The sequence below is a fragment of the Enhydra lutris genome, unplaced genomic scaffold, assembly GCF_002288905.1.
Source record: "Enhydra lutris kenyoni isolate GAN:26980312 unplaced genomic scaffold, ASM228890v2 scaffoldscaffold55, whole genome shotgun sequence".
Classification (NCBI taxonomy): Eukaryota; Metazoa; Chordata; class Mammalia; order Carnivora; family Mustelidae; genus Enhydra; species Enhydra lutris.
This window is the reverse complement of record NW_019154139.1, coordinates 13,452,803-13,479,837: the sequence shown is the minus strand read 5'-3', so window position 1 is coordinate 13,479,837 and position 27,035 is coordinate 13,452,803. Positions and strand designations below refer to the sequence as shown.

General features: G+C 48.2%; 1 protein-coding gene across 1 annotated transcript in view; it reads right to left on the bottom strand.

The window, feature by feature from the left end:
• The window catches only part of LOC111157527 (LARGE xylosyl- and glucuronyltransferase 1), a 566,731-nt gene that overhangs the window by 418,572 nt on the left and 121,124 nt on the right, over positions 1-27,035 (bottom strand). Inside the window, exon 2 of the mRNA XM_022519012.1 lies at positions 7,455-7,642. Within this exon, the coding sequence (XP_022374720.1) occupies positions 7,455-7,560 (106 nt within the window). The 5' untranslated portion in view covers positions 7,561-7,642. The remainder of the gene's footprint in view (positions 1-7,454; positions 7,643-27,035) is intronic.

The window sequence follows — 27,035 nt, the reverse complement described above, 5'->3', positions numbered from 1 at the left end:
TCAACAGGTCTCTCTGAATGAAATACCCCTTTCGTTGGTTAAATTGCCGTTTGAGATAAAAAATAAAATTACTTGAAGACCAGCACCCCCAAACACAGAAGTTCCTGTCCTTTTCAGAAAACCTTATCCGATCATTATTGATTAAACATCTGTGACAGACAAAATATTACGGTTTAAAGTTGTTTGAACACACGCATCTGAATTCAGTGTCTTTTTCGTGCGCAGTAAGTCCTGCTGGATGTTTCTATGTATTAAAATTATAGAACCTGGAACTCCTAGAGCAGGATAAGATACCCATAGAAGAGATGATCGAACACCTCTTGCTTTGTCTCTAAAGGAGAACACGAGGGAGGGGATGCAGAGAATAGGACCGGGCGATGTGGAGGGTGGGCCAAATGACCCCCCAGTGGGTCATGCCCTAATCCCCACAGCCCGTGAATCTGTCACCTTCCGTGGCAGAAGGAACTTCACATCGCACTCCATCAGAAGATGGAATGATGATGATTCTGGACTCTCCAACTGGGCCCAATGGACTCCCAAGGTTCCTTTTAAGAAGATGACAGTCACAGAAGGAGATGGGACAATTTCCAGCAGCAGAGCTCAGAGTCAGCAAGAGGAATCTGAAGGAACTCCACTTCTGCCCTTGAGAACGGTCCAGAGATGGATACCCGCCGGGCCCTCCAGAAGGAGCCAGCCGTGCCAGCATGTGGCTTTACCCTAATGAGACCTGACTGTCGATTTCTGACCTCCAGAACCGTAAGACAATAAATCTGTGGTCCTTTCAGCACTGAACGTGTGGGACTTTGTAACCGCAGCCACAGGAAAGGCATACATTAGCAGACACGGGGTTTCCTAACACCTGGTACAAGGTTCTAGCCACGAGCTCCTCCAGGAGGCGCCACCAAATGACCACGTGTTGTCGGGGCCATTTGCTCTACTCTAGCAGGACCGCCGTGATGCTATAGGATCAAAGCCTGGTGCAAAAGTCAAGGTCACCTTAGCAACCACCTCACACCTGGATACAACTGTGACAGGTTTCAACTACCCTCAGAGTCTGAGAGCTAAAAGAGACGCTTCCGAGCCCCAGGTAAGGAGCAGAGATGCGCGCAGCCCCCTGCACCTGTGCCTCAGGTCTCTCCTCGCCACTGCCTCACTCCTGCCCTGCTTTGCAGGCTTCCGCTGGAGCTTACGAACAGCTCGTTAGCATTGGCCAGGAAAGCCCTTCATTTCTGACACATTAAACACAACTTGTATAATACACTTCCCGTTTCATTTTGCATTCAGCACCCTTTGTTCTCAGACCCTGTAATACCCTTATTTAGGGATCTGGTAGGGCCATTGGCAGGAAGGCAGGATGGCTTGGCTGCCATCACAGCTGCCACAGAGCCTAGCCTCAGGGGATACTGAAACCTTGAGCAAATTATTCACTAGCTCCCTGCACACTCTGAGCTCACCAGCATCCGGCAGGCTCTGGGCCGAGGGACGCAGGCGTGAGGCCGGGGAATCAGTCGTGTCTGAACAAGCTCTGCTTGGAGAAAAGCCTCCCCTGCCCACCCCCTCTCCTGTTCCACGGCTCATGGGCCCCATGATCCCCCACAGCGATAAAGCAAAGAAAATGTTTAACTTACAACTCCTTGGTTCTCACTGAAACTCTTCAAAACAGTCCAATGTCAGGACCCCATTTCTTTTTGTTCAAATTTATCAAGACGACTCTCAAACCATTCATTTCAGGAGGACTCTGCGGCGATAAGGACGGGCTGAACAGTGAACAAGAATGTGGGTGTGGGCTGAAATCCGTCCAGAAATTAATATCCTGTGCCCATTCATGACATGGGTTTTAAATGTTCAGGACTTTGCATGCGCGGAAGAATGTTTCCTTTCAAATAACACCTGCACATGGGGGGCCTGGGTGGCTCGTGGGTTAAAGCCTCTGCCTTCGGCTCAGGTCATGATCCCAGGGTCCTGGGATCGAGCCCTGCATCAGGCTCTCTGGTCAGCGGGGAGCCTGCTTCCCCCCGTCCTCTGATTGCCTCTCTGCCTACTTGTGATCTTGGTCTGTCAAATAAATAAATAAAATCTTAAAAAATAATAATAATAACACCTGCACCCTCCGCTGGCGGGCCTCCCTGACCACAGAGAGCTTCTGGAACGAATTTCTGCACGGAGCTGGCTATAAATTCTTAGAGGGCAGCATGTGTGAACCATCTTCTCATTGGTGGAAAAGCATGATTTCTCCACATGCTGGTAATCCAGTAACAGCCGAACACCACCTCCTTGATGCCCCGAGGAGAAAGAACCACACCCAGCAAAAGAAAGACACATACCCACGAGAAAAGGGCACTCTGGTAGATAGTAATCCGCACGATCTAAATTCAAACAGAGGTGTGTTTAAGCAGAAATTTCCTCAAGTCCCAGAATGAATATCACATCCAGAAGGAAGGGGAGGCTCCTGGAACCGGATTCTAGGCTCTCGAAATCACAGATGTTCAGAGCCCCAGCAGTGACTCCTGTGTCCTTTCAATATCCAGACTCCCTCCCGGTCGACATTCACACTGAGGACCCACTGAGAGTGATACCCAGACTCTGACAATGTGAAGATGAGCGAAACAGTCCCCAAACTCAAAAGCGAGTGGCTAGAAAGACACCAAACAAGCAAACTACCCCTTGATGAATGCTGGGAGAGAAGCTCCCCCCACGGGACCAGACATTAGGAGAAAATGACATTGAACATGGGCATCGAAGATGCCAGCTGGGAGGAAGGGCGGTGGAAAAAAAGAGAATTGCACACTCGGCAGAAGAGGCAAAGGGCCAACATTAAGAAGCAAGAAAACAAAAGTTTTCTCAGGGCGTTCGATGAGGCTCTCACCTGCGTGAAGACAAATTAGAAGCGAAGGGAAAATGCCTGTGAAAGACCCCGAGCCAGGATCAGGAGTCTGAAGGGAATCCAGGAGGCAACAGGGAGAGTCGTCAGTCCTCTAAGCCAAAAGAGGGCCTTTTTCGCTCATTCACTCATTCAACAAACAGTTCTCCTGGCTCCTCTAGAGACGAAAGCCTGAACAGAAGAGAACCTCTCCCTTCCTTCCTGACACTGGTACTCACTTGTGAAGACACGTGATTAGAAACACACACACACACACACACACACACACACACACAAAGTAAAGTAAAGAAGGTGTGAAAAGACAGTACAAGGAGTTTGGACACATGTGGCCCAGGAAGCCAACATCGTTAAGGGTAAGGGGCCGGCGTGCTCAGCTGAGACCCAAGGGTTGAAGCAAAGACTCACCGCTTCGAGCACGAAGGATGGGCAGCTGGGAAGGGTCACCGAGATGCTAGAGGAGGAAGGGTGGACTGGAGAAGAAATGAAGGAAGTAGGGCTTAGGAACCTAGGGGTTGAATACCAGCAGAAACATCCCCTGTGCATTATCCGTAAATGGCAGTCACTTGGCCTCCGACAAACAGCTCTGAGCAGGGACATCTCACTGTCCCAGAGTGTAACTCTAAGGCCTGGGAAGTCTACTTCTCGCAACAGGAGTTCCTTCTCATATTAAGACATTGCCTGCTTCCCGGTAACTTCTTTGCACTGACCCTGATTCCACACTCAGGAGAAAATCCCAGGAAGCCCATTCCCTCTTCTGGATCTATTTCCCATTAACTGGGTAAGATTCTGGTCATTTCCAAATCATTCACATCACATGCTTAGCACAGAAAAGTTCTAGAATGTTAGTGCCCTAACAGCCCCCACAGATGACCTTCAGTTTTATGTCATTTCATGCAGCAGGAGATGAAGACCCAGAAAGAGCGGTGACCGTACCCCTAGTCACCCAGCTACTGTGGCTCAGCTGATCTGGGGGCCTGTGACCCTCTCCCACGCCACCCCCGCCCCATCAAAGGTGATCCCAATGTCTCTTGCTGCTGCAGGTAATCTAACTTCCAAACATTCTGCTGAAGGCGTCTGCATCTCCCAGCGATCCCCTGAAATTAAACAGGGTTGAAAAATAAATAAACTCACATAAAGTATAAATAGCATTTCCATGAATGCAGGCAGCGACTCTGTCCCTGATTTACGGCTCCACCTGCCTTGAAACAGAAAACTCAAGGGTGACAATAAACGGTTTGCAAAGTTGTTATGTTTAACTACAGAGAAAAGACTGTCTCCACGGGCTCTTTTGGAAATGCACGGATGTCTGCTGGCAACTGGCAGGGGCTGTGACGAGGTACCCTTTGTCTCCCAGTGAAGACTCGGCCTTTTCTGGATTTTCTGGAGTCTCCGGACTCTGGGTCAGGATGGGTCAGGAAGGTCATCCTGACGCTGAGCGCCCCCCACTGCCCCCACCACCACCCTGTATTCCTGCATACATACCTCTCATGTTAGGTGCTTCCCTACCTCTCAGGGCGGCTCATTCCAGCCCTGGACAGAGTGATCCTTTACTATGATGACCTTGACAGGTGGCTCCCTGCCATGTCCTCCATACATCTGGGGGCCATCTCTCTTTCAGGTGACAGCCCCGTGACCACGTGCTGAAGCTGACCAGGTACAGTTACAGCTTCTGCTTCTCCAAGGTAAACAGCCTCAATTCCTTCCACTATTTTGTACATAACAAGGTTTGAATGGGCACTGCCATTCACCTAGGTTCTCCTAAATGTGCTGACTTGTCTCGACTGTTCTCAAAGTGCGGCATCCAGAAGCAGATGCTGTGGTCCGGCTATGGACTAACGGATACCATGTAAAAGACAACGGTCACCTTTGTCATTCTAGCCAGAACACCTGTTAATGTACTCACATCATCTAGCCCCTGTTTAATGTCTTTTGTGATTCGGTCCCAAGGGGAGGATTTATGATTAAGCATCATGTTGATAAATAGGGCACCTATACCAGTCTGTGCAGGTCACCTCAGAGTATGATTGCTTCGATCCTCCCCATTTCCCGTCATCTATCTGCCCGTCTGATAAAATCATTCAAAGTCAAGGATCACGGTCACTCCATCCAGCAGAGCTGGCCCAGAAAGCATGATGGTGGAAAGCAGACTTCTAGCTGATATCAACCTATCGCTAAGCACAGTTGATTATGTATGAATTCTCCATGACACAGATCAATTCCCAGTCTCTGTTTTTGGAAACTCCACCACTCTACCACTCCACCACTTACCTTTGGGGGCCACCCATTCCCCCATTCTGATTCCACATGTTTTAGGGACCTTCTCTACCCTATGACCAAAAATAGGCACAGGGCTCACAGCCTCCCCCAACAGCAGTGAATAGTCTCTAGACTACATGTGACCAGGAATAATCCAATCTGAGGAAATATCGCACAATTAGGGGGAGAAGGAACTCTTTCTACAGGCACTGGTGAGGGTAAGTTGTAAGCTACAGCTTCCTCTGTGTAGATAAAACTGCCTAAAAGAAACCACAGCAGAGAAAAGTAGAGCAAAGGGAAGGAGGGAGACTGAGCTACAAAAATATCATTGGAGCCCCTAGATCCAACCCTTCCTGAAGCCTATCCTACCTTTGAACTTAGTGGTTTCATCAGTTCCCAGGTTCCCTTGTTGCCAAATTCATTTGGGGCTGGGTATCCATCAATGAGGGATGTGACACCTCATCAAACCCTCGCCAAAGCCTGCTACCTCACTGAAGTCCCCATCTACAACATGGCATTGTAGTTAGAAACTCCAGATCTCGAATCCAATAACTCAGATCCATCCTGACTGGGTCTGGGGCCTTGGACAGATCACTGTGGGACTTCTGCCTCCCCATCCTCTTCTGTACCAACTACAAGGGATTACCATCGAGAAAGAGTCAATGCATGCAAAATCCTTGCAACCAAACCTGGTCTGCAACAATGCCTAAAACACGATCATCCTCGTTACTGTTGTTATTATTCTTATACTATTAGGATCAGTATCCGTCCAGTTGTACTGGCAAAGTCAGTGTTTCCCGGTACCGGCCCTGGACTGGCACCGGGTGCCCTCAACCTTCTTTTCCAAGGCTCTTCCATCGTTCCTGGCATAATGCTTCTGTCGGTCCCTTCTAGGATCAAGGGCAACTCACCTTCCTCCCTCTGATCTCTTTGCCAAAACTTACTGACCCACTGCCACAGCATCATTTACCCCATTTAGCAGATCAGGTGGAAACTCCTCTACTCTGGGGAGGCATGGGACAGGGAAGTAATAGGCCCTTGCCTGCTCTGTAGGCACACAGTGCCACCTCCATCCTATGCAGCTGAGCAAACCTCAGAAAGGGAAGTGGAACTCCTACTTAAAAGGTCAGCCTGAGCTGTCAATAAAATTATGCATAAAGGAAATGCTGAAAAATCCAGTAGTGACACCCTCTCTCCCTCTCTAAAAAATGAAAATGTTTGAAAAAAAAGGGGATGGGGGGGATGAGTGTCTGACTCTCAATTTCCACTCAGATCGTGGTCTCGGGGTTGTGGGGCTGCGCCCCACGTGGGATTCTGTGCTCAGTATGGAGTCTGCTTGTCCCTTCCCTCCCCCTCTGCCTCTCCCCTCATTCTTTCTCTCTAAAAATGAATCAGTAAAATCTTTGGAGAAAAATAAAACACAGCAGTGACTTCCTTGAGATAGCTCTTCACTGGGGATTTTTTTTTTTTTTTACCCTCACTTGTGGGTGCAAATAAAAAGACAGTGTCCTCCTCAACACTGCCATCCCTTCCCCCTCTGAAGCTCAGAAAACCATCTTCGATCCGTGGAACAGCGCACGGCCCGGGAAACTGCTGGCTGGAGGAAGGGCTAGTCTGGTCTCCTCTGCTGGTTTCTGCAGTGACGGGGACTGGGACTGGCGTTCATTTCTTTTTGTTTGGCAAGGGCAGCTCTCCCAAAGCAGCCTGTCGGTGTAGCTGTGCATCTCTTGTACCTGCCCAGCTCCCACAACCGTCTCCCGTGGTGCCCTACATGTGGGCTAACTGGGCTAACCCGTCTGCTGCCTCTAGGGCACCGTGCCCAACCAGATCTGGACCACTGCCTTCCCCACTCCTGGCCCAGCAGAGTGGTTCAACACGAGCCATAGCAATGGTGACAATAAAAGGTTCAATGTGTGAGTAAAGGCACAAACCTCAGAATAAATGAAACATCTGGTTTCCATGAACAGCGGAGTAATCCTTCCGGGGCCCCAACCTCCCGCCCCTCATTGGCACAAGGATCGACGTGCAAAGTTGGTCTCTGACATGGGCGTCCCCTCCCACCATGCCACTGGATGCAGGTGCACCTCGTTTTGCTTTCGTTTGCATTCTGTCCTCCCTACTGACACCCCCCACCACCCATGCAAACCTAGCAAGTCTCAGCCCGCACCCACGTTCAAGAGGGCACCCATTTCCTCCTGCTCCGCGCGATGACAAGCTGGGATCACATGACCCGGAGGGGCTTTCCGAGGACTCTGGGAAGGCCCGTATCCTCTGTCCTCCCTCCCTGCTCCACCCTGTGCGGAAGCCGCCTTCTTACCTTCCAAGCTCCCGGCGAACAGGTAAAGCCAGGTGATGGCTGGGATGCAGAGAACGGTCAGGGAGGCAGCCAGGAATTTCCGTCTCCCTCTGCAGATTCCCAGCATCCTCTCGGAAGTGGCAACCCCTAATCCCAGCGCCGCTTCTCTGCTCGGAGCATGGGGTCCTCGGCCTCCCTCATAATACTTTCTGAAAGGAAGAGCAAAGAGGAAGAGCTGAGCTCCCGGCACCATAAAAGGACGAAAATTGCAAGGGAGAGGCATCCCGGAGATCCTGAAAGTATCTGGCTCCTTGGCGACTTCCTGCTGACCTTCTAGACTAAGAGACGATGCCGCAGTCTTACATCTACTCAAACCATGACAGTCCCTTAGTAAATAAAGGATGATGACAACTACGATTCTCTCCCTGCCCCCCTTCCCACTCTCTCTTGCACGCACACACACACACACACACCCCCACACACCTATGACATCTCTCCCTGCCCCCCTTCCCACTCTCTCTTGCACGCACACACACACACACCCCCACACACACACCTATGACATCTCTCCCTGCCCCCCTTCCCACTCTCTCTTGCACGCACACACACACACACCCACACACACACACCTATGACATCTCTCCCTGCCCCCCTTCCCACTCTCTCTTGCACGCACACACACACACACACACCCCCACACACACAAGTATTTTGAGCACAGACTCATCTGAAGTTTGAACACACACACTTACTAAAAATGCATTTAGTTAGCGCTTTGTATGTACCAAGCGCTAACCGGGTGCTGTGTTTTCAAAAGTGACAGGAATGCGGGTTAGCGTCAAAGAATACAGTCTAACAAGAAAGACCAACGTAAAACATCCACGGGAACTCCAAAAATGCTGAGGACAGAGAATTGCACGGAACTCTGTGGGAAGGCGAAGGAAGTTGCTGACCGATCCCCAGGCAGTCAAGAGGGCAGAAGGGTTCCTGAGTTCGAGACACGGAGAGCCGGCGGAAGGCACCTGGGGCTGCCTGCCGGCACACTCAGAGGAGAAGAGGCTGGCTTGGCCGCAAGGTCACATGCAGGAAACGACATCCCGATCCTAGCCGATAACCTAAAAATGGTCCTCGGGGACTCTTAACAGCTTCCACCTTGAATGTGGAGGAAGATGTTCAGAAAAGCACGGGAATGATTAAAATGCGCAGAAGACGGGAGAGGAACAGATAACCTGTCACCAGCCTGCAGAGAGCCAGTCCTCGGGCCATACAGAAGACTCGCTGAGACATGTCCAAGGAAGAGGGAGAAGGTCAACGCACCGGCGGCCAAGGCCCAGAATCCTCCACCCAGGGATCTGACCGGCAGCCACGTGCCTTATAAAGGAATTTAAAAACCAACAGACCACGCAATTTCATTTCCACCTCTCTCCTCTCTTTGAAGTCACACTGGCTGCCAGCGGAGCGAGGAGTCCCCATTAGGAGCTTCCCAAAAGAAGCAGAACCCACCCCTGCAGCTGCTACACACGGCTTCCCGCCCCCAGAGGATGGATGTCCGTGAAATTGCTGGTTTGGGTGTCCCTCTGGGTGTTCCCCATAGTATGCCCTTCCCTCTGCCCTAACCCTTGAACTCCATGGGACGATGGTCTGGTTGAACCGTCTGCCCTCCCCACAAGCCTGGGGGTTTCCGGGAGACAGACCATGTCCACTCACCGTGCACTCCCCAAGACTGGGCATACCGTCTGTCACCTGTAGGCTGGGTGATAACTGCTGAACGAATGAGTGGGATCAGATCCTAACCCAAGGCGGCCCTTCCAAGCTTCAGGAGTCTGTGTTCAGCAAGTTGCTGGCAATGAACATCTAATGGAGCCATCTCAACTGTCAAGGCCAGACGGGCTTCTGCACCCACTCTGAGGCCATTTCTGAATGGCCCCCCTTTGAAACAGATGAATGACCACAGGGCTAGAGGGCGTGGACTAGCAAGGGAAACCAAACAAACAAAATTGCTTTAAACAAAGCATGCTGATTGGAGAAAAGTCTCCCCATCCCCGGCCGTGGGAAGTTTTTCATTCTGGAGCTCGGGCAGTGAACCCCTCACACAATCTGTGAGTCACCAATGATAGCCGTGGGTGAGGATCGCCCCGACACGGGCCCATCTCGCAGGAGGAACAGGGGACAGGAGGCTATGCAGTTAGATCTGGATTCAAATCCAGTCCCACACGCGACTAGCTGTGCAGTGGCAAGCCCCCTGTCACTGGGTAAGCTTCCTTTTGATTCTCGAAAGCAATGCACTCTGTCGGAGGGTCTTAAGTGAGAGAGCCCTTGAGAAAGTGCCCAGCAAAGACGGATGGGGTGCGTGGCAGGGTGAGCCCCACCTCCTCCTGAGACGGAGGGTAGAGCAGCCCTGCTCAGGCTTTTCCAGAAAACAGATCACCATGCAATGGGTGATCTCAGCCTGAAGCATCTCTACGGGAATCTCCATTAGAAGACACCACCACGTTAAAATGGCCCTTTGTGGGTTTTGTTTTGTTCTTTTTTTTTTTTTTTAAAGAATTTATTTATTTATTTGACAGAGAGAGATCACAAGTAGGCAGAGAGGCAGGCAGAGAGAGAGAGGAGGAAGCAGGCTCCCCACTGAGCAGAGAGCCCGATGTGGGACTCGATCCCAGGACCCTGAGATCATGACCTGAGCCAAAGGCAGAGGCTTAACCCACTGAGCCACCCAGGTGCCCCGGCTTGTTCTGTTTTGCAGGTCACCTATAATAATAGTAGCAAAGACAACTAGCAGTAATAACCTATGAGGTAGGAACCAGTTTGCATCCCCATTTAATGGATGAGAAACCGAGGCCTCGAAAGACCAATTAGCCAAAGGTCATACACACCTATGGCAGTGACACCTCAGGCTCTCCTCTCCCTAAGGAACTGAGTCTAACAACCTTTACCAGGGGTCATTTTCCTTCTGGCCTAACCTAAATTCTTCATGTTGAGTCTTATGATTATTTTCTTCCCAGAGTCAAATATATTGCCACTATTTGCCCTCATTTAAAAAAAAAAAAGTTCAATAGAACAAAAACTGGAAAGCTATTGGTGAATTTGGGTTTCAGGGGAAAGCAGGAATATTATATGGAGCTGAACTCAAGTGGCGTTAATATTTAAAAGCATTAAAAAAAACTCTTTAAGACACTTATTTTCCTCTTTTCCTTGCTCCATCTGCAAAAGTTAATTTCAACTGGCATAATTCGCCCAAAGTTTTAAAACAGAGTCTAGGGTGGCTTGGATTTTATGATAACGCTGGCGTCTGAAATTAAACCCAGCAGGTAAAAAATATTCCTTCATGGATTTGACTTTTAAATGACACCTCTGTGTACTAAAAACACATTTTAAAGAAAAATATCAATTTTTATTGGAAGCTACTCTAGGAAGTCAATACAGGAATCAACACAAGAAGGAAGGAAAGAAGAAACCAGAGGTGGGCTGGAAATTACCTCCCACACACGGGCAAATGTTGATGGGTGACCTGGGTAAACCAGTCTGGAACCTGCTTTTGTCTGGTCAGAAGGAGACGAGACCCCTGGGTGAACAGATGGGGCAAAGAGTCATGGCTAAAATGCCCCTGCCTCAAACCCAACACCCAATTCCTTTCCCAGGCTGGTCAATTTCTCCTACTAAAACATCTACTACTCCATCTGTCTTCTCCCATATGTCTCAACCAATGAAATTCACATTTATGCAAAACATTGCATGAGCCAGAAAGATTATCGTGATCAATTAAAGCCACAAAAAACAGCATTCACAGCTGAAAGTAAACTGTGATTACAAGTATCCTTCAGTCTGACGTAATACACTGTATACACATGAATAAATACCTAAATAAAACTGTACATACAAAAAAAGGTATTAAAGTTACAGGTTGGGGCACCTGGGTGGCTCATTGGGTTAAGCCTCTGCCTTTGGATCAGGTCATGATCTCAGGGTCCTGGGATCGAGTCCCGCATCGGGCTGTCTGCTCAGCAGGGAGCCTGCTTCCTCCTCTCTCTCTGCCTGCCTCTCTGCCTACTTGTGATCTCTCTCTGTCAAATAAATAAATAAAATCTTTAAAAAATATATTTAAAAACTTGAATTATCATATCTTCTTGATATATTGCACATGATCCAAACTACATCAGTGCAGACAGTGAAGAATACGTGTGTTAGTTTCACTTTGCATGCGAGGTGCAGTGATTTAAAATCTGTAGGATCCTCATTGAGAAAACACCCTCCAGGGGTGGCCAGCTACCATCTGAGAGACTCTAGTTGGAAGCTCACATTCCAAATGTTGATCTGATCAACACTGGAGATTGTCCTTGTTTTTTTTGTTTTGTTTCTTAAACTATTTTTAAGTCAGCTCCACGGCCTGTGTGGGGCTTGAACTGGCAACCCCAAGGTCAAGAGTCACATGCTTCACCAACTGAGCCAGCCAGGCGCCCCTGGAGATTGTCTTTTAATCAGCATCATCACAAGCGAGTTTTCATGGGTGTTCAGGATGTATGAGTTATCTAGAAATATTGCACACAAAGAGGGAATAAAGATCTAAGTATCTCCAAAAGAAACAAACAAAAAGTCTAAGGAAACTAATGGCCAAAACCCTTCAGAGCCAAACTCATCTTATGGGCAGGCAACAGAGTAGGGTCACCAACTGTAACTTTAAGATCGGGTGAATCCTATCAGTTCCACACTGCCATCCGAGTCTCTCAAGTGACCCTTTCTTGCAAGATGCTGCCCCAGTTCCTAAGAGGGCACAGGGCTGGACTTCCCTGAGCTTCCAGTACAGGTCCTACAGCAGACAGACCCTCCCTAGATGTTAGCTTTGTTTTTCGTGATTTGTATTATTATACCTCCCACCTTTCCCGAGCCTCTCAAGCACAGCCTGACTCTCCAGCCATGCCTTTCCTCCTCTGCGGGACCTCCCGAGGAATTTCAAGTCCTTGCTGCTTTGGTGGAACATCTCCCGACAAGTCCAGACCTGGAGGGGCTCCTCCCTTTGTTCTAAACTCCAAAGGCGGTCAGGAACACATTCCTGATACATCACGGTCTTTGAATCATTTCCTGGCATTAATTTCTCTTCCCTACACCAAACCCCCTTGAGGACCAAGGATCCAGGTCCTCTCGTGTTTGTTTTCAGCTTCTGCCTGAGGACCAGCAGCTAAGCCCAGAGTTGACACTTAGCCATCTTCATCCAAAGTATGGTCCCTGAACCAACCAGCAGCAGCGGTAGCTCCTCCCAGAAATGCAAGCCATCAGGTACCACCGCCCTCCTGCTCCAAGCGCCACAGATCAAAATCTGCATTTTAACAAGAACCCAGGGAATGCGAGGCCACATCACTGAGAGGCCTATACTCTACTAAAGCATTGAGCAACTTACCAGTTATTGATAAATAAAGCTGGCCTCCCCCCACTGCTATTGGTCCCCTCCCTCCCTTCTCCCCTGCAGGGACTGGCCAGGGTGCTAGGGAGAACCAGCACAACCTAGACTTTGTTGACAGTCCCTTTTCCACAACTGCTCTCCGACAGATGGAAGGAGAGTTCCTAGAAGGAAAAGTGTCTTTTTCTACTTAAGCAGAAGCATCCTATGGACTTGAGTGGCTCCGATGACCCATCCTGACCTCCCATCAAAAACACTACTGACACAAAGCTCCACCACCACCCACCGAGGCATCGCTATACCCACCTTGCAGACCAAGAAAGGCTGAGGACACTGACTTAGTTGTTGGAAACCCTGGGACTCAAATTCCAGTGCTTCCTGAGAAAACAGAAAATCAGTTCTGGGCTACAAGACACACCACTGATAACCAGTCTGTCTCCCCAGTCAGAGCACAACGCCTCGAGGGCAGGTGCTCTGTTTCGGCCACTGCTGTTTTCTTTGCTGCTAGCACACATCTAGCATGTAGGACGAGATCAGAGGGATTTATTGAACGGACCAATGACTATCTCGGTCACAGCCAGCCACGTCCCTGATATGCATTATCATACAAACTACAAGTGTGACACAAGTGCCAGCCCACACCTTCCTCCCAAGCCCAAGGATGGAATCCTGAGGAACTTCCGCTATGGGATCAGCTAATTCCTCTTTATCCTCCACTTCCCCTGGCTTCATTCCGGCTCTGCTCTTGAGGGAAAGGACAACTGGGCCCTGGATCACTGCTTTCCCCAAAGGAGAACCCCTTCCACTACTCTCTCTCACGCAGATACCTAAGGGCTAGGATGCGGGCCTCTGCCCTCCTAGCTTCCAGGCGTCTGCCCCCTCTTACTGGCCCTCCCTCTTATGAAGACCGTGTTCCTCTGTGGTTCCCCATTATTCTCTCTGTCCTGGTCACTGTCACCTGCAGAAGACCTCAGTGTCCACCACACTCTCTCTCCCCTCTCCTCCCCAATTCCATGACAGTCAGTTGAAAATGCCATTCCATCTGGACCAAACCTACATTCTAGAACTTGGTGTCACCCCAACCAAAAGCTCAAATGTCAGTATCAACCCCCGTCAGCCTTCCCAGACTGTCATTGCACAAACTCGTCACGGCCACCGTGAACCCCAATCCATCACCAGCTTTCTTCATGGCTACCCACACCCAGCCCTAGATTTTCTCTATGCTCGCTCTCGTTCGGCTGAGAGGCCATGATTCAGGATTGTAACCTCCCTCCTCGAGCACGCACAGCCCCCTTGGCCCTCCTTCTCTCCAGCTGTACTAACCTGGAAAAACCCACTCACGCAGAGAAGCAAAACCATACGTGTTCACCATGGCTCTCCTTGGGAAGGCAAATGTTGGAGTAGGAAACCACTAATTTCATTCCATTTAATCATGTCTGATCTCAAATGGGCAGTCAACTGCTAAGAGGACACTATTACCTTTCTCTGGTAAACTCACTTTCTTATTACATGAAATATTTATTTCATACATTCCCTTTCTCCTCAAGTCCTCTCTTTTTCGAATGACAAATTCCAGGAGGGCTCCAGGATTCAGTGTGAGATCTATGGTGTTTTCTCTCCCCAGGTGAGATCCCTCATTCTAATGTCCCGTGAGACGGTCACCAGGCTGGTGCCTCCCACATTTTTTATCTCCAGCTCTGGCCTCTCCTCTGACCTCCAGAATCACGTGTACAAAGACCTTCCCCTACCATGTGTGCCTCAGACATTATTCCCAATATCCCCCTTCCCTACCCCCTCTTCTGCAGAGCTTTCCACCTGCTTAAAGGGCACCATCATCTTCATCAAAGCTCAAGCCAGACACCTGGGAGCCATTCCGCATTCCTTACTCACCCCTCATCTTTTGTCCAATCTGGCCATCCTCAGATCCTGCCATTTTTACCTCTAAAACATGTATGCTCTCCAATGAGACACCCACTTCTTTCCAGTTTTACTGCCACTATATAAATCCAAGCCACCATTGTCTCATGTGTGAACCCAGTGCAGTAGCCTAACTAGGATCACACCAGAAATTATTCACCATTTCCCCCACAGCTCTCAAAATAAATGCCAAGCTCTCTGGCATGTCTGTAAGGATCTACGTGGCTTGACCTCTAACCGCCTCTCGGTCCTCATCTCTGGCCACTTGCCCTTTAATTCTCCTTGCCTCCAGCCATCCCAGCCCTCTCACTTTTCTAGAATGCACCTCAGGGCCTTTGCCAAGTGTGTTCCCTCTGTCTGGAATGCTTATTACTCTGCTTTTTGCTAGGCAAAGGGCTTCTGATTCTTCGAGCTGAGGTCTCGAGTGCGGTCGACTCAGAGAGGTCTTCTCGGACAGCCCTCTGCCCAAGGGGGCCGTCTTCGCTCCATTTGTCACCATGCTCTGGCTGCTGCCTCCACTGTCCTCCTCAAACTCTGGCATGATACAATTACCTGAGGGATTACTTATTTAACAGCTGCCTCTCTCACTAGATTTCAGTCTCCCCTTGGGCAAAAATGGCTGCTTTACATTCAGCGCATGCCCAGGCACACAGAAGGCATTCCTTAAAGGGAAGAAGGAACAAGAGAAGGCAGACTGCCGGACAGCTTCAACCACCTGATACCTTGGAGCCCCACTACTGTTGTTTTGATAAGCCCTTTCCACACGAAAGTTTGCCATCTTACTGCCTGACCCTCTAACGTCTATAATAAGAGAAACAGAATCCACACAGCACCCTGGGTAGGTCCCTACAGCTGAGGCGAACCCTGCTGAGACCCTCTGGAATGTCTGAGGTCACTTGCCAAGTTCACTTTCGTAATTTTCTCTCCTTTCTCTGCTTCACAAGAAAGAACACACAAGGCAGGGTGGGGGGGGGGCGGCCTCTCCTTCAAAGTCTGGGGTTTCCCTCCTAGGTCTACCCCACAGATGCTTTCTTTTTCACTCTCTCCTCTGCACTTCAGTGCCCAATGCATCTCCCTCCTGGACATGATCTTAGGCTTGTCAAAATGGCACTCCTGATTCCTTTTCTCCTTCAGAGAATGGCATTTGGCCTTGGGGCACTGTTTGAAAAATCATGTAAACCATAAGAGTAAAAGCTACATGCAGTATGTTTTGGAACAAGCACTGAAATCTTGAATTCACCATGTTCTAAAGGACTCTAAGGGCCCATTTCTGCCAACTTGGTTTGTCTTGGTCCCACTGTGAAGTCCGATCCTCCTGCTGCAGGGAAACATGTCCTTTTGCTCTCCGAACCACCGTGATATCCTAGATCAAGGGCAGAGGTCTCACTAAGGTCTCCGAGCCAGTCGCCAATCACCCATTTCACACAACTTTGCAGTCAGGACATGCCACGTGCAGCCTGAGAGCTTTGCCATCTTGCCTCCATGATGTTCACAGTGAGCTCCAAGGCAAGGTCTGCATTTGATGTGAGCCTCACAGCACTACAGAGGACAGGGAGTCAGGAATTGGGTTCAAATATCAGCTCTGCACATTGGCTGTAGGATCTCAACAAATCACTGGATATCCCAGAGGCTCCCATCCTTGTTCGTGGAAGGCCATGGCAACATCAAGCACTCATGACTGTTGCAAGGATTAAGGGAGATCAAAAGAATCTCCAAAATAAGATTACACTGCAATGAGATACTAGAGTAGTATTTTTTTTTTTAGAGTAGTATTTTTTAAAAAAGATTTTATTTATTTGACAAAGAGAGAAATCACAAGTAGGCAGAGAAGCAGGCAGAGATGGGAGGGAAGCAGGCTCCCTGCTGAGCAAAGAGCCCGATGTGGGGCTCGATCCCAGGACCCTGAGATCATGACCTGAGCCAAAGGCAGAGGCTTGAGCCACCCAGGCGCCCCTAGAGTAGTATTAATAACATTAAGTTAGTTGGATTTCGGCTGTTTGACCAATCAAATTCCAAGGCCTACCAAGTAGTTAGAAGGGTGTCTTAACCCATGTGAGCTGCTTTGGAAAAATACCATAGACTGGGTGGCTTAAACAACAGACATTTATTTCTGACAATTCTGGAGGATAGGAAGGCCAAGACCCATGTGGTAGCATATTTGGTGTCTAGTGAGAGCCCACTCCCCGTGTCCATGCATGGCAGGAAATGCAATGGGGTTCCTTTTATAAAGGCAGGGCCCCATTCATAAGGGCTCCACCTGCGTGACCCAATCACCTCCCATCCAAGACTTCACCTCCTAATAGCATTGCACTGGGGGGGTTGGGATTCAACATGTAGATTTTAGGGGGACACAAACATCCAGGAGGGGAGGACTGTGACAAATATGGCTGTGTCCTGCTCCTGCCTTGAGATGGCATATACTGTAAAAGGGAAAAACACCCTAACATCTACAGGGCGGATGGGGGAGACATAAACTGTACAGAAAACATTATTCGAGAGTATCGCCTTTTTTTTTTAAAGGGGCCATTTCTGTTCATTAAAAAGGAATTGCCCCATGAAGCCAATTATAATTCAGAACTCTGTGCCAGGAAATGATTCTCTCACAAAGAACCAAACCAATAAGCTTCCTTGGACAAGACACAGCTACGCTTACAAAACTCGTCCTCTTTTCCACAGCCACCTTCGAAAAAGGCAAAAAGAAGTAAGGGAAGTTCATTTCAATACCAGATTTTATTTAGCCTAGCGTGTCTAAAATATTGGCATTTTAACACGTCACCAGTATAAAATATAACTGAAGAGAGCTCACTCTTTTTCTCGTGCTAAGTCTTCAAGATCCAGAGTGCGCCTACTGGGAACAGCGCTGCTCAGTCCAAATGAGCCACGTGTCAAGCACTCCAGAGCCACGTGCGGAACCGTCCAGGTTAGCTGCTTGTGAGCCTGTGCGTCATACTGTTTCGGGAGGCAACTGTGGCTGCGGGCCGGAGGCCAAGCTGGAACAGAGGGTCCAGGAGGAACCCAGGCTGGGGAGAGGGCAGCCTGAGTGGGTGACGGTGGAACGAGAGAGGACTAGATTTTACCAGATGTGAGCGCACGCGAGAAGGGAGACAACACGTGTGGGCCAACGAGGGTGCCAAGCTCCATATGGCCCTCCACGTGGTCTTAACTCACTCAGTCTTTACAACCAAGCTGTGCAACCGCAGTTTGCCGGTAAGGGCACTAAGGCTTGAAAGGGTGAGTGACTCAGGTTGCAGAGCTGGGGGAAGGGTAGGGTAGGGTGGTGCCTGGGGTTAACCCCAAAACTCCTGACTTCAGATCCAATGTGTTTTTGCTCTGCATGGCATTAAAGGCCACAGCCTACCCACGTCATGCCTTTCGATACAGGACCAGCACCTGGATGAAGGATGCCGTGTCCTTCACAGTGCCTTGCTGGGACTTCTTCTTCCTCCTGGTCTAACTCCCTCTTACCTTCACGGTGAGCCTCAAAGACAATGGTTCTCAACTGGGGGTCATTTTGCCCCCTCCTCCATCCAGGGGCACTCAGCAATGTCAAGAGACACTTTTGATAGTCAAGACTGGAGAGAATGGAGTGCTCCTAGCATCTAGGGGCCCAGGAAGTACTGCACATTTGCTGTGGTCATCTTCCTCCAAAGCCACCCCCCTTGGCCTGGGCAGTTGGCAGGGGAGGGGGGTGAGCTGATCTGCATCCCAGGACCTTAATTTCCACACCTCCCATCACGCTGTACAACCCGAATTCTGCTTGTACATGGCAGGAACTCAAGTTTCACAGAGACGTCAACAGGCGGGCGGTGCGAACATCACTTCTAGCACGGCGCTCTCTCTGTGCTGAGACAGGTGGAGGAGCAAAAAGGAGGAAAAGACTCGAAATACAATCAAAAATTTCCACTTACGATATTAACCTCTTTCAACAATGCACCGCCAAACAGATCTTTAATGCAAATTGATCTTTCCCAGGGATATGCGCTTTTCCTGGGGTCAGACTACAGCTCCTGGAAGGCTGAGTTTTATGTTTTTGTTCTGAATGTTAAATCAGCGCTTAATCATATCCATGAGGCTACCCATTGGAGTGTTTTGGTCTTCGTTCTTTTGATTTTCACTCTGGAAAGGGATGATTTAAGCAGGCATGCCTCCCATTTCCATTCTGCTTAAGCAAACACTCATGAGCATTTATCAAGGGCAGAGACTGCGAAATGCACTCCAGTCTTCCCAACTGCTAAATGAGCACGTGTCTAACCTGCAGAGTCTATGTGCCTGGGTTTCAAGGCCTATGGAGAGTTTATGTAAATCTCTCTTGTGGCAAATGGTAAGAAGATAGCTATTTCTTTACCTTCTCTTGATTCCCCAACTTTCATCCCCATTCTACCCGCACATGTTTACTGGGCACACACTCTGTCCCAGACACGGGCCTTGGGGCTGAGGGTAAGAGAAGGATACAACAGGGTCCCTGCCCTTGAGTGACCTGTAAGAGTGTAGGGGACAGACACCAACACCGTGAACAGGAACACAAGACAGGCCCAGGGCAACAGGACTCTCGGGGGGAAACATCTGGGCTGAGCCAAGGGAGGATGGTCCAATTCAAAAGGCTGGCAAAGAAAGGGAAGTCTCTCCTGGCAGAGGGAGCCACCCAGGAAAGTGCGAGGGCATGTCTGGGATCAGGGAAAGGCAGCCAACCCCTCCTTCCAGGCTCAGGAAGGAGGGTGATGGGTGGAGAGGAATGAGCCTGGAGGGCCTTGAAAGCCAAGGGAAGGAGAACTTGGACTTCATCCTACAGCCCCCTCAGGAGCTACTGAGCAACAATTACAGCATCTTGGTTAACTTGGTTAACAACTCTGAGAGTGATGTGAATTCTGGGGCAGGCGAAGAAGAAAGGGGCTCCCAGAGGCCAACCTGAAGGCCTCTGGTGGCAGACCCAGCTCGGGGCCACCCCAATAGCTGTGTCCTTGCTTGGGCAACATTTTTGTTAACACAATGCTGAATTGGTCCATAAGTGGGTACAACAGACTGAATGCTTGTGTTCCCCCAAAATGTGTATGTTGAGATCCTAATCCCCAGTATGACGGTCTCAGGAGGTAGGGCCTTTGGGAAGTAATTAGGTCACAAGGGTAGAGCCCATGAATGGGATTCATATCCTCATTAAAGGGACTCTTTCCATCAGATGAGCATACAAGAAGTCAGCGATCTGAGATCTGGAAGAGTCTCTCACCAAGACCTGCCTGTGCCAACAGCCTGATCTCAGACCTCCAGCTTCCAGAAGAGTGAGAAATAAATCTCTGTTGTCTGTACACAGCCACCCAGCCTGTGCACTGTCCCAGCCACCCTCAGTAGACTAAGACAGCCAGGCAGCACTATGCTGAGAGACGGGCCTCTGGTTACGGACCGTTAGTCATGACTGGTCTCAGAGTGCTAGAAACATCATGACTCTCCTCTGCCACAGACTGGTTTGAGGATGGCCTGGGACCCAATCCTGTCTCACCAAAGCCACAGGAGGGAAAGTGTCATGGAGAAAATTCCTCTTTCAGACAGATAGAAACCTTATTTGTCTCAGATCATAGAGGCAACACTTGACGCCTCCTGATTTCAAGATGTCTGAGCTACACTGCGCTGGCTCCCAAGGGTGACATTCGGACCCTGTTCCATGGTTCCCTTCTTTGGGCCACAGAAATATCCTTGCGACTAAAGAAGAATGATTTTTTTTTTCTTTTTACTGAGGTAGGATTCTCAAAACATAAAATTAAACTTAAAAAAAAAAAAAAGAATTTTTTTCTTAGAGAGAAAGAGAGAGTAAGGGAGCACGAGAGGGAAGGGCTGACGGAAAGGGAGAGACAATCTCAAACAGACTCTGCACTGAGTCCAGAGCCTGACGTGGGGCTCAATCTCACAACCATTAGCTCGTGACCTGAACCGAAACCAAGAGTCAGACGCTTGACCGACTGCCCCACCCAGGCGTCCCTAAAATGAACCATTTTAACAACACATAATTCAGTGGCATCTACTGCATTCACAGAGTTGTGCAAACCACACCTCAATCTAATTCCAAAAAACTGTCATTACTCCAAAAGAAAATCCCATACCATTAAGCAGTCACTCTCCATTTTCCCCTCCCCAGGCCCCTAAGAGCCACCACGTTGCTTTCTGTCCCTATGGGTTCACCCATCCTGGATATTTCATATAAGTGAAACCATGTTCAGCCTTCGGTATCTGGCTTCTCTCACCTAGCATAATGTATCTGTGGTTCATCTGTGTTCTAGTATCACCAGCACATCACTCCTTTGTATGGCTGCATAATATTCCATTGCATGGACAGACACATTGTCAATCCATTCATCGGCTGATGGACATCTGGATTGTTTCCATCTTTGGGTAATTCTGAATTGTGCCACTATAAATGCTCATGTACAGTACTTTCTTGAGAAGAATGGCTTTTCTTAAGGATATTGAAATCCTTCTGTTCCATGCATTTAAGGAAATCTATTATTATGAATGATTTTAAATGTCTAGAACCTCAGACTTGGGGAGCTCAAGCAGTAACAGCAATTAAGCATTTACTATGCAGTTGGGTCTATACTGGATACTGGACATTTCCATCTCATTCAACCCTCAAGACTCATTTTTCTTTTTAAGAAAAAATTTATTTGAGAGAGAGAGAGTGTGTGCATGTGTGCAAGCAGTGGGTAGGGCATAAGGAGTAGAGAGAGGAAATCTCAAGCAGACGCCCCACTGAGCACAGAGCCCCACACAGCACTTGAACTCATGACCCTGAGATCATGACCTGATCTGAAACCAAGGGTAGGACACTTAACCCATTGAGCCACCCAGGCAACCCAGCCCTCAAGTCTCCTAACATGTGTGTCATTGGTCTACCACAGAGATGAGAAAACCATGGCTCAAGGTTAAATGCCACACCACACACATTACACATGTGACACGGGGTAGAACCGGGATTAGACATGGTGCAAAAGTGCCCGGCGTGTTTCCTGGCACAATTATGATGAATGTCGATGAACAAATATGAATGAATGAATCAGTCTCCAGTTAATTCACCAAGTACCTAGTGGCAGTTTGATAATTATAAAACAAAAGAAGTTGGAGGAATAGGAAGGAAGGTACAGTCTAATATTTACTGTTTCCCCTCTCATAACTCCGTGCACTTTTATGGTATGAAATGCTCCGTGGGTGGCTGGATACGTTTCCCAGAACTGCTGGAACAAAGTTCCATAAACTGGGTAGATTAGCAGAAATGTAGGCCCTCACAGTTCTGGAGGCTAGAAGTCCAAGCCTGTGGCCGGAGCACGGTATAGGCCCTTTGAGGGCACTAAGGGAGGGCCTGTCCCAGGCCCCTCTCTGAGCCTCTGGTGGTCCCTTGGCTTATGGCAGCACAAGCCCTGGATTCACCTGGCATCTCCCTGTGTGAGTATCTGGGCCTAAATGTCCCCTTTTATAAGGACAACAGTCACACTTGATTAGGGCCCAACTAATCCAGGATGATCTCATTCTAACTAATTATATATGCAATGACCCTATTTCCAAATAAGGACATATTCTGAGGTATTCAGGGTTAAGATTTTAGCATATGAATTTGGGGGGAGGGTGGGGGTAACAGATAAAATTCAGCCAGCAACAGTTAACCTCACCATTGCCCAAAAGTCAAGGGAAAAAACCACCATGAAAGCAGAGAGTCAGGAAGAGGCATTTCAGTCCTATGGGGTCAGGGATCCCCTGTCCCCAGAGGCCACCTGTCAAGAGAGCAGCAAGACTGACTCAGTGCCACTGGAGGAAGGCCAGGATGGCCTGGACCTACCACGGGTCTCAACCTTCTGGATGATGTGAAAGAAAGAGCATGAAACCAAGCCACAGGAAACCCAGTCCTGCTCAACCAGCAACTTACACCGTGACTTGACCAGAAACTCACCTTCTCTGGGCCTCAGCATCCAATGACAATCAATGTCACTTCCCTAACAGATCCCTCCCACCCAAAAGCCATCTGCTTGTCAGTTCCAAGGCCATCAGGAGCTTTAAAGCCCTCCTCTGCGAGGGTGCAGAATTCTTCACAGCGTCTAACAACCTCTTACTGTCCTAGCTCCAGGAAGGGACCTCCAGCTAGCGGTCCTGCCACCTTGAAAGGTAGGGATGAAATCTCAGGCCTCCGGGCTTCCATTAAAAAAAAAAAAACACAAAAAACTAAGTATTCTGATGAATCTCACTGAAGCCGTCCGACCAATGTAGCTTATAGAGTGAGCTAGTGACTGAGTTCATTAGTTGTGGGGCTGTCAGAAGAACCTAATCGCGGAGATAACACACAAAGCCGTCTTCGTCTTAGAAGTCAGACTAAACGCTTTCCATTTTTATCACCCAATTCATAACCGTGCTGTCCGGCTTTAAGGATCAATAGTCTGGTGATTTTGGTTTCCACTAAATTCGTCTTAGTTCGGACATTTTTCATTTCCCCTGCCCCTCGAAGAGAGCAGAATAAGGTAAATGGCTCCTCTCGTGGCATTTGTTTTTCCAAATCTATAATTTTTGCGCTGACATGTTCCAAACACCAGGGAGGGCCAAGGGGGAAAGGAAGCAGCTCTAGATCAAGATCTAAGATCATCCTGAGATAAGGAAGCTTCAAACTGGGATCACGTGGGACAACCAATTTAACAAGTTTCGTGTCAGCAAATGCCAAGTGGTCCACCAACACTGACCACTGAGCCCGTCACTCACCTAGAAAAGCACTGTTCTCTAACACCCAGTGCCAAATCCTGGGCTAATTTACATGCTTGATCTTATCAGTCCTCACAAGACAGTTGCCTGCAAAAACACCTCTGTTTGATACACACGCGCACAACACATATAACATATTTACGTCCTTTTACACGGACCTAGCACACTGAGACTAAAAATGGAAAGCAACGCCAGCTCGGGAGATAACAGAAAGCAGCGAGAAACTTAAGGAACAAGCACATAATGAAAGCCAATCAATAGAAACGTGAATAGAAACGTGCATAGACTCAATATCACTGAGGTTAAGCTAAATGAGAAGTTGGGAGAGGGTGTGGTTCTCAAATTCCATGCCAGTCATCTCAATGTGGAAACAGAGGCTCAAAGACATGCCCAAAAGGTATCCAGAAAGAAAAGGACAGAGTTAAGTCTGGAACCTGGGTCCTTTTCTTGTCCCACTGCTTTTATCTTCTTTGTCGTCTTCAAATCAACAGATGTTTTAAGAAATATTTAAAGGACCTACTCAATATGGAAAGCTTCATGATTCAGGAAGCATTCAAGATGGGCAGTGGGGGAAGAAAAAGAGAGACCCTTCAAGAAACTCCCAGCCCGAATCCAGAGAAACACAGAGTGTCTAGCTGGGGCTCCTGAAATAGGGGAAAGGGGAGACTGCTAATCAGTATGTGGTTTCTTTGGGGCCTGGAACTAAACAGGAAGGACAGTCACGCAATCTTGTGAATTACACTAAAACCACTGACTTGTACACTCTAACAGAGTAAAACTTATGGTATGTAAATTACGCCTCCTTTGAAATAATGATCAGTGACATCGGAACAGTTAGGGCTTAATAACACAGACTAGCCCCTACCGAGATAAAGAATCAAGATGTTAAAAAAAAAAAGAAAAAAAAGAAAAGAAAAAGAAAAAGATTCTACCAGTCACCCTTATGTATCCCGAGTAATTTCTAGAAATAAGCATGTCAGCCCACAACAGCTCTTTATCTCACTGGATCTACACAATCACCCTGTGGCACATCTGCTCTCGTCCCCAGATTACAGATAAAAAACGAAGTCTCCTAAAAGTCAAGAGATTTCCTCATGATCGTATAAGGGGGCAAACACCTGTCTTCTCAATCTGCTGTCATAGTGCTTCACAAAATACACTTTAATGAGTTGGTCTGGATCTCTCTCACCGGAGAATGAGCCACTGTAAGCAGGGACTATATTTTTGCAGGAAAAGAACAAGTCTGGAAGACTACTTTTGAGATTTACTGGAAGGCAGACCAGGGCCAGGGAATGGGAAACAGAGAAGGTTGAGAACTGAGTTTCCGTGAAAAGAAGAGGCGTCTGTCTACTAGAGGTAGTCCAGGCAGAAGGGCTTTAATTCCTGCTCGTTGAATCAAACAAATATCCCCAGAGGCCTGCTTGTGCCTGAGAAACGGTGCTTACTGTCCTGTCCGGCTGGGGAGAGGCCCATGGTCACACAAGAAGACGACAGCAGCCTTGGTGCCACCGTGCGATTCTGACAATTCGTGTTGAGAAGTGGCTCCCAGTCCCCTGGGGGGGGGGGGGTATGGATCACCAGGCTCTGCGGGAAGTCATGGGCAAGAAAGGTCAGTTGTGGGGGGAACCGAGACTTCTTCCATCAGTGGATGGTAAAGACGATGTGTGGACTCAATAGGAACTTCAAAGTCGCTAAAACGAATCAATACTGAACCGCTAAGACGATCTTCCACTTTCTTCTTCCTTTTCTCTCCTTTCGTGCGTGCCAACTCATGACAACCTCCAATCCATCCTGCAAGGGGCCACCTCTTGGGGGAAGCTTGACCCAGACTCCTCTGAGCCACCTTCCTCCCAAGACTCTGTTTCATTAGAATCTTTTTTTTTCCCCTGTTTTAACAACTCCAACAATGGTTCTACTGCTGATAAGTGTGACGACTAGGAGTAGTATTTTCCATCACGTTCCAAGCAATAGATGCGTACCAAGCACTGTGTTTTACGTGCTTTGCATGCAGGGTCTTACTGAAATCCAACCCTATAAACTAGGTAATACTATCCCCATTTTCTAGAAAAGGAAACTAAGCAATCCACCCCATGTCACCCAGCCAGTAAGTTACAGAGCCAGAATGTCCACCCAGCCATCTGACCCCAGCACATCTGTTTTCTACCTCCCGTGTACACAGCAGGATCGCTGGCCATTACCGAAAGAAATTCTGAACTTTCTTCTAAATGTGAAGGAATGCAAATCAGCAGTAAAGATTTCCAGTGTCCTGATGTGCTCCCTGAACTACTTCAGAGTTTAGGGATCCCAATGCACGATTAAATAATAGGTTGAAAACTCACAACGAAGGTGGCATTCACCTCTCCGAGAAGCCTGTCCTTCTGTTTTCAGGAGAGAGTTGTAGGTACTATGAAGCCAAATGAATCTTTTACTTATCTGTATGTGTACACATAGAAATGTACCTGTATATCCACATACACACAATTACACACACACAGACACACAGCTATAGCTCATTCACACCTGAAAATAATACACATACTATCGATATATATAACGTAGATACACGCAGTATAGATACTAAGCATAGAGACAGGTATACACACATCTGTGTACAAATGTACACACCATTTTATTTTACTATCCATTTAATGAAGTAGTAAACTGGGGCACGCGGGTATTAAACAACATGACCAAGCCCCCCGGACGAGCAACCAACTGGTCAATCCATACTTCACGCACACACCTGGTGCTCTTGTTCATACACCACACCTACGGATTCTAGAACAGCTGCTGTGTGTGAAGTCCACCAGGCTGATGACTAACACCACGCAAGTCACAAAGGCACGAAGAAAGCTTCATTTCTACAAACCTCGGAGAAGCTGAAAACTGAAAACCTAGAAAACCCGTGCCAGGTGGGAGGAAAAAAAAAAAAAAATACAAGCCCTGATCGGTTCTTGTTTACAAATACTTTTAAGCTGTCAAACCAAATGAGCTTGTCTACCAGACGAGATCCCAATTTTCTAAGTTCATTAGCGGCGGATGAACAGAAAGGGTCACCGTGGTGATTACATCATTTGGCCCTGAGTCTTGTCAAAGCCACTAAATAAATAAATAACTAAATAACTAACTTAATTAATTAATTAATTATTTAAAAAATCCAAGCTGTCAGGAGAGAAAGGAAATGCTGTTTGATTAAATTTGGGCACTATTTCTGTGCAAACACGTCATTGATATTTACAGACACCGCTGCTGAGTCGCACAACCAGGGCACGGCGGCATAGGAAACAAAAAGAAGGGAGAAGGGCCCGGAATGTTTCAAATACCCCGAGCTCCCAGCCACTGGGATGATTCTAAAACTCAGAATCATTAGGAAATGAGGAATTTTTCAAGAAGGCTGTCATCTTGGGCTAAGTAGGGTGCACCGTTCAGAGGTCAGGAAGATGGGAAGGTGGCTTTCCAAGTTCTAGTAAGGTGCCTTGCTAGGAGAAAATTTTTTTACAGTTGCCTTTATTTTGTAATGTGGAGGAACACCAAGGTTCTTATTCAAGTGTATTCGTCAAAATAAT